General features: G+C 34.6%; 1 protein-coding gene across 1 annotated transcript; it reads left to right on the top strand.

Moving 5' to 3' along the window:
* Nucleotides 1-1,013: 1,013 nt before the first annotated feature.
* LOC135791172 (nocturnin-like) lies at nucleotides 1,014-8,546 on the top strand. The gene is given in 7 exon segments (XM_065301487.1): nucleotides 1,014-1,090; nucleotides 5,156-5,372; nucleotides 6,894-7,180; nucleotides 7,234-7,355; nucleotides 7,413-7,619; nucleotides 7,696-8,113; nucleotides 8,116-8,546. Coding segments are annotated over 6 exon segments (1,167 nt in total). The 5' UTR covers nucleotides 1,014-1,090; nucleotides 5,156-5,301; the 3' UTR covers nucleotides 8,178-8,546.
* The last annotated feature ends 353 nt before the right edge of the window (nucleotides 8,547-8,899 follow it).

Here is an 8,899-nt window from a genome sequence, read left to right as displayed (position 1 = left end):
GCATTGACCAAGCTTGTTTTACTCGTATAGTTTACTTTAAAATTACTATTCACCTCAAGTTATACTAATAGGTAGTGGTTTATTTATAAATACTGTTGAATATGTAGGAAATTATCTATTTTTCATTTTATATTTGTCAGATTTGTATAAACTCAGTTATAATAGTGATTATTACTTATCAATAACTGCGCAGATATTTCTCTTAAGTGATTTATCTTTTGGTATACTTTGCAATTGTAGTAATTGTATCTATATACAAATCAAATCATAAACTAAACGGAGAGGAAGTTAAATATTAATTCTTCACCAAGTCTAAGCACGAATAAGCACACGTATGTCAGATGTATTTTAACTATAAGTATATTACATTGTGCGTTAAAAGTATTTCTCAAAGTGAAAATGACATAAAGAAAAGTAATAAGTATCAGTTTTATTCGATTTAAACACAGGAGTATGAAGATTAAATTCACTTTTTTATGATAGAAAACACAAAAAAACGTGATTTTGAATGTTTTACACTTTTTGTCAATATTTTGTCTGATCTAGTTAGAAAAATGATGAAAAGTAGCAGTTTTGTATTGAAATTTAAGGACAAGGATTTTAGATCCGTAAAAAACTGGAGAAATACATTAGATTATACTTACTATACATTTACTTGCGTACAAGCGTTGCGACAAAAAATTGGTGCACGGACAAATCATGATTCGACCTTTCAACTGCTTTTTTAATTGGCTGACCAAGAGCCACTGATAACACAACTAATATTGGAATCAACAGAATCATGGAAAAAAATAGCGATCGCATCACGATTCAGTTTAAATCGGCTCGTCGCCAGACAGACAGAGTCCGGAGTGTAATGCTCGCTGAACGATTTCGCGACGGTCACGCATCTTACACGAGCTTTGATTTGAGATGCAGCGTCTGTGCTTTTGAGCAGTGTGCTTAGAGACATCATTGTTGAAAGTTCGAGAAAGCATCACTAAAGTTTTAAATATCAGTAATTCCTTTGTTATTCAAATCAATTTAATAAAGCAGGTATGTCTATCTATAAAAGGTGTGTTAATCTTCTACTCCTAAAGACTATGCAATGGTAAGTCAGCAAATTATTGAAACAATACTTTTTAAAAGCATATACCAATGATTATAACCGTTGCAAGTAACTTTTTTTCAACAAACCAAGGTTTCATTAACTTTGGTGTTTCATTTAATACTTTACAATTGTATCGAGTCAGGATTTAATATTTTAAAAGAAATTTAAAGTCAGTGATTCAAATGTGTATAAAAAGTAGTCCTTACACTTAGAAGCTGTATTTTAAAACAGTACTCTTTGTTCACTGAACTAATCATTGATATAATTTCAATTAAAATTTGGTAATTAAAATATAAAACCTGCATTTTCGCTCAACAAAATGAGTCAATGTTGATTTTAAGATCCAACTACAAATCAACAGTTTGGATGCATTCCAAGATTTAGTTTATTCTACATTTGTTCAAGATCATTGAACTGCGAAACAAAACAATTGTTGTAATCGTTGACAAATTATTTGTCTGTCGTTGCTAGCCAAAACAAACAGTTTAACTGTATTTCATTTGTTTGTTGATTAACTTTGCCAATTATAATTGAAAAACATGTTGGCATTTTCACTAATTAACTAGAATTTCATATACACTTATAAATCATGCAAAAAATGGCCCTGATGAATTTAATACTCTGTTTTTATGTTGTTAAAAACACAGAACAATGACATTAATGTACTGCCATCGTTTTTTATGTCAATTATCACGATTCTAAAGAAAGCTTTTACGTCAAACGGTCTAAAATGCTTCTCGAAACTTTCTGGCATCAAAACATTCGTATTCTTAAATTATTTACTCATATTAATTGCTACTAGGGCCATGGTCACTTCCAAAAACTACCAAAACAATAATAACGATTCCGGTTTTGACTGTGTAGTACTTGCACGTACTGGTTATCAAAAAATACGAGTACGTTAGTTCATAATCGAGTAAACATGTAAACATGTATATTCTAGAGAGATATATAATGACATTTCATCACTAACGCATTGCAACAATTGCATCAGTGATGAAATCAATTTTGAAGCTTTATATTTGTGTCCATTTTACTTCCGTGTTCATTAGATAACCCTTGCACAATTGAATCGTTATAAGAAATGAATTAAAGTTTGTTTCGTTAATTTTAAATCATGTCGACATATAGTTTGCACATGCGCCACAGATATGCTCCCGAAATTTTTGATAAAGCATCGATATTATCAACTTTACTACACATAACTGGCCCACAGCAACCGAAACACAGATAGGAGTTTTTAATACATTTTAACGATTCATCTCAATTGAATACGTATATTGTGTCTACAATTTGTCAAGCAGTCGGTAGCCGCTAACATCGTCCTGGAACAGATTGGAAATAATTTGATTTTGAGATGGATTTTCCTAATAAAAAGTCAGTATAAATCTATATATGGGTAGCAATATATATCCAAGCTATTCTTAGACCTTAATATGATATATGCTAAAAATATTTATGAGTGAAATTAAATAATACATAAATTAGGAGTAAAAGTTCGGCAGCCACCAAACAAGTTTAGTATTTTTGACTCACTCAATAAAATTTATCGACAAAAAATGTTAGTGCGTCATAGAACACGTTAATCGCTAATTATTCCTAAACTGCAAAGTCGTATATTCTATTTCTTCTACAAGAAAAATACTGTTATAAATAAATGAAAACCAGACAGAAAATTGTGTCGCATTATCTATTTTATTTATGAGGAATTTCTCCTTTTATTGTCAGAATTATCACGAACGTTTGGGACATTGATGATTTTTTTATTTTGACTAGATAAGCTGTTAAAACCTTACATTACTATTATACCAACAATATAAATTAACGTCGTAATAATATACTAATGACTCACACGAGTTGCGCATCAAATTCCAGTTTATTCACACGAATCTAGATTGTTTCAAAAATATGCCATCCACAAATACGCACGTAAATAAAATGGCCCAAATACATGTGACATTTTTTAAATTGCTTTCGTCTGAATACACGCCATAAACAATGCCTGCTTAGCGTATTTTAAGCCGTAAATATAATCAATATAATCACGTTTTATTATTAGGTTTGGACGCTTTGTTTGAAGTCGTTGTGAATCGTGTTGTTCGTGTATACAATACCAAACTGGTATCTTCAACCAAATACGTGCAAATTAAAATAATTACAGGGTATATCAATGTTTACAAATCAGTCTTTCTAATATTCTACGTCTAAGGTCAGCGTTTATTGCTCATCAAGTTCCTTCCTGCATGAACCTGCCGGCGGTGATCAGCGTTAACATTTGAATATGTAAAGTAATCTCAATTTCCGTGTTCGGGATGACTGACTTTGCTCAGGTGGGTGTGCGCACCTTGCCAACTCGTATCAAGTCAACAATGCCCGTGATCATGCTGCGTCAGGTAGAGGCATTTTCTCTTTAAAAGGTCATTATTGTAAAGATCGATCTCGCGCCATATCTAGATAGGTAAACCAGTCACGCAGGACCGGTTTCTAGGCGTATTCATTCAAAAATTTAAATTTATTTTTATTCTATTCTTAAATTAGAATAAATTCGGTTCTGAGTGAAAATATAACAAAAGGGCAGTGCGGGTGTTCCGCGATAGGCCGGTACCAATACCGGCAGTACTCCTACTACTACTACTACTACTTAAGTGATTCACCTGTACTCTATACAAGTACCCTTGATGCATAGTAACACTGTTAACCCCACTCGATTTGTGGATATAATCACACGTAAATAGTATCTCTTCGCAAACTATATAAAGCAAGCGAAACCGGCGTGTCAGCTGATGTTCCCGCGGTCAGGTAACAGGGACGGAACCCCCAGACGCGCATTCTAGAAATAAACTTTTAACGGTTGTGATTTGTTAATGCCAGTTATCGTGTATGCAAATTCACAGAACACTCACGTTTCTACTTGCACAATAACAATAACAAAAAATAAAATCAAAACATTTGCGTAGCAAGAAAGTGATTCAAAACAATATGCAGAATTTTGCTGATTCGTTTGAATTGGCCGAACGCTTGGCGAAGGCTTGCTCGATGACTTCGCCTAGTGCGAAGAAGCGATTGTTTGCGCGTAGTGTACATTTTGGAAGGATTAGTGCCGAAGGGGATTATGTTCCACCAAAGGAGTTTTTAATGTACTTAGTAAGGTAATAATTTAAATACTTATTTGATATTAATTCGTCTCTACATAAAATTGAGATTGTTTTAAATTTTATCTAAATGTCAAAACATTTTTTATGATATTTTAAAAAACAAATTGAATCCAAGTTGTTTTTGATTGTTTTTAAAGTTGCAGTATAGTTTATTGGCCTTTGCAAACAAAACGTGTGACTTACCAATGTTCAAATCTCAATAACTGGCTACTTTTTTTATATTTCAAGATTTCTCGCGCAAAAACAAACCTAAAAAATCATAATAACATAATTTATTATACTACCGGCTAGTGGCAATGAGTCTGTTAGTTCTTTCCAAAACATAACTCGGTAGAAAGCGACTTGAAGCGGTAAATTCCGAATTTCTATATCAATTAAATATGCGCACGCAACAATTTCGTCGCGTCCATCAACGCTGAATGCATTACATGTCCCCGCGGCTAAAGGGCAACTCTCAAGCGCCGTAATCTCCATGCTCACAATGCGTCATTGAATGAGATAAATAACTAAAAGAAGGATTTATTCGATTTATACTATCAGACGTGATTAGTGATTAGTATGTATTTAATGACTGATAAGCTGTCGTAAGCGATTGAGAGAGATGTTTACGCATTGCATGTTAGGCACGTTAGGCTCGCCAGCTGAAACAGTTCATGAAATCGCCATGATGAAGCACATTGTTTACATAGTCTTGACCCATTTCAATCGAGAATATAACCCACGTTAAGCACCGGCGAGCCAATAAAAATTATTGACCAACAGAAGCCACAGATGAAATTTTTTTCTCTATTGCTTCAGATAGGAACAAATTAGTGACTACACTAAGAAGAAAAAATAATCATTGGTATATGCATTAGTGAAACAATAAGTGTGTATAGTTTAATTAATAAAATATTGTGTTTAATTTAAGCATTTAACTTATTCGTTTGTGGAAAATATGTCCGTGATGAAAATTGCATTCACCTACACATTGTGTGAAGAATTTAGCATATTCGAATAAACAGTGTGTAGCTAAAAGAAACGCTGTTTGTTTAGTAAGTGCTAAACGGAAGTAAGATGGCGGTATCCATTCGCTCAATGATTCAAATTAGAAGATACTCAAGGCTCGTCGCACTTCCAAAGCACAGGTGAGCCAAAAACGACCAATTTAAGTTTTATATAAATCTATTTATTTCTGTTTACTGCATATTTTGAAACGGTGCTGTTCCAATTATCATCTAAACGTTATTGTTTGGTCTTACTACGCGACCTTTAACTTGACCTTAGGAAATATCAAGGACCTTAAGGATCGTAAACAGTCTTCCTAGCCAAAGTTAAGATGGCGTCACATACACGCCTGCGGTTTGCACCCGCGCATAATTTGCGAAATCATTCGAACGTAGTGCGTTGTTTACCGTTTTGCACTTGGCTAGCCACGTACGGTTTAGAAAACTAGACAATCGGTCAAAACAGTGCGTGAGTATGACGACATGACTACCGTCGATACGATAGTGTGTGAACGTGGGCTCATCGCGACCTTGCACATGCTAACGAACATGTGAACATTAATACTCGTGGAGTAAGTTGCGTAGAGGTGCGCGCGCGAAATTACGAGTCGAGTCCGCCTTCCGCAGTATGTTTTCGTGACGGCCGATTGAAAATTCGTGCACATCGTATTCGTGAAAACGTGTGCGCTGATCACATGACATGCGTAGATTGAGAGGAGTTATTCGTCACATACTACAGAGGTAAATGTCATTTTGTCCTATCATTAACCGAATGTGTGGCGATTTGCGTATTTATCAGTATTTCACGGTGGCCTGTCAGGATGCGAAAACTGCAAGGACAGCAGTGAGTCGATATTTTGGTTTGACAGAGACTTGAATGAAATCAGCTGATGGTCCTTTCCCATTTTAGATTTCTAATAGCTGCACTATGTTAGGATATAACTTGTTACACTTTGCGCGCATAGATGGCACACGCAGGTAGACATTTTGAAATTACAACAGAAACTCAAATTGTATCGCTTTTATTTATGCTGAAAACGAGTACTTGATTTTTGACGACCTCTGAACTCTACTTCAGTTTGTGTATTGTTATTAGCTTCAGACGTTTCGAGGCAAGAAAATATTATTTAGTCTCCAGATGCATATCGGAAGCAAGTTCAATTAGTTACTATTATGTTATTGTGCGTTATTGTTCCCTGATCATAAATATGTATTCACTAGTTGTTTGCAGGGCATTGTACTATGATTGTACCCCTTTCTAAAATAACACACTAGTTCGTTTTTGTGTTGTGCAGCGCCAAGGCTGCACATTTTACAAGCGGAATACAGATATTTTCTTCGGGCGCAGTCATGTAGCCATAGTAGTAGTTGTAAAAATATACACACATAAAACGGTTAATTTATTTTAATGTTATTATAATGTGTATTTGCAAGTTCACAAGAGTGCAAAATTGGGTGTATAAATGCGCACCGTCGTCTCGCCATAAGTTATTTCTTATTCACAATGTGCGACGACGACTTGGTTCCAGCCAACTTTAATGATCAAACTGTGCAATCGAAATTATTGAAGAATGCATTGTTACAGAAGAAAGTTTTACTACGGTTGATATAAATATGACAATTCATTGATTTCTAATTGGTTTTTCTTGGTTTTTATTTCAGAATGGGCAGTTTTTCATCAGCTCCAAAAATTTTGAATCCAGACGTGCTGGATGGAGACGTGGATTTTGCTGGAAGCATTAGCAGACACGAATTGCTCCAGTACTGTCAAAAACAATATCAATCATATCCAATGGTGAAGAGATCTTTCAAACGACATAATAGCGAAGACTCTTTTTCTACTGTTGGTTTCAAAGCACGAAAACTCAATGGGATTTCAAAGGGTTGCAGTGAATACTTAAGCAATCCGAATAGTATTCGTGTTTTTCAATGGAATATTTTGTCCCAATGTAAATAAATAATCCTTATACTTTGTAAAAATACTAATTTTTGATTGTTTTAGCTCTGGGTCAATGTAATGACAATTTTGCTCGATGTCCGACAAAGGCTTTAGATTGGCACAACAGACGATTTCATATAATTGAAGAAATTATCGAATATTGTCCAGATGTGATTTGTTTACAAGTATTTATATTTACCTAAAAGTGTATTTCTGTAATCTATAATATTTATATGTTGCAGGAAGTAGACCATTTCAACTTTTTACGACACATTTTGAATACTCAAGGATATGTTGGCATGTTCTTTCCAAAACCCGATTCGCCATGTTTATACATTGACGGAAATAACGGCCCGGATGGCTGTGCCATTTTCTATCGCAAAAATAAATTTGATTTTATAAGCAGTAAAACGAGAGTTTTGGAAATTTGGAGAGTGCAAAGTAATCAGGTATGATTAATCACAAAACCATCAATATTTCTTTACCTTCAATCGTTTGTGATTAACACTTCCGGTTTAACTTCAGGTTGCATTAATGGTAATCTTACGACTGCAAGAAACAGGCCAGGAAGTGTGTATCATGACCACACATCTGAAGGCCCGCAAAGGTGCGCTGTTGGCGACCTTACGAAACGAGCAAGGTCGCGACCTGCTGCAGTTTCTCTCATCGCACTGCGGCGACCGACCGGTCATTATGTGCGGAGATTTCAATGCAGAGCCGGTTGAACCGATCTACACTACAATTACCAAGAACAATACTTTGCGTTTGTCGAGCGCATACGCTGATTGTGACGAGGCCGGTAATGAACCCGCCTACACAACGTGGAAGATACGAGACGAAGGCGAGATTTGCCACACGATTGACTACATCTTCTACACAAAAGACAAGATGGAGGTGGAGAGCGTGCTTGAGTTTCCCACTGCGCAAGAGATTGGCACAGACCGAGTCCTTCCTATAATTATCCTTCGGATCATTTCAGCTTAGTGAGTGACTTTAAGCTGATATAAACATGGTATTAACTCATTAGTTGTTATGTTGAAAAGTAGCGAATACACTTGATATAAGTAAAGGTTTTAAGTCGTATGTTTAAGTCAATTCTGGAGTCAATGCACATTTGTATCGGTTAGTGACGAAATTGTACTTATATTGTGATATAGGTAGTAGTTATTTTAATTTATTTTATTTTATGACAATTAGACGGATAGTATAGGTTTGATTTGACAATTGTTTCCAACTAAGATATATGAAAGAAGAATTATTTTTGTTAGTTGATTTTAATTGCGGTAAATCAAGTGTTGCATAATTATAATGAAATAACTATATTGTTAATGTAAATTAATAATTTTATTATAATAATAAGCGTGTTGAAAATCTAATTTGTTCAGAGTTCCTGCGATTAAAATAACCGGAATAGAGCATTGCATGAAACAACAACATTTGTGAGGAATATCCAAGCACAAAAGCACTATAGTATGTTTTATTTATATCTTGATTATAGGTATACGAAACAAGCAAATAGTGCCTCTATTAAAATGAACCAAACGTGTTAGTGAACAGACAATTTGCCCGAACTGCTTCTTCTTGTCAATATATCCAAAATATATATGGTGTGTTTAAGCACACCCAACATTAATATTGCAATTTTCGTGAAATAATTATAATGATTAACTGTTTATTCTGTATTTTTCGTACATTTCGGCATAATTAATAGCAACAAATTAACAGTGTT

The sequence above is a fragment of the Atheta coriaria genome, unplaced genomic scaffold (assembly GCF_025399875.1).
Source record: "Atheta coriaria isolate IRGN ID8LTWV9N9 unplaced genomic scaffold, Caltech_Dcor_3.1 hic_scaffold_4_pilon, whole genome shotgun sequence".
NCBI lineage: Eukaryota > Metazoa > Arthropoda > Insecta > Coleoptera > Staphylinidae > Dalotia > Dalotia coriaria.
This window is presented reverse-complemented; position numbering and strand designations above follow the sequence as displayed.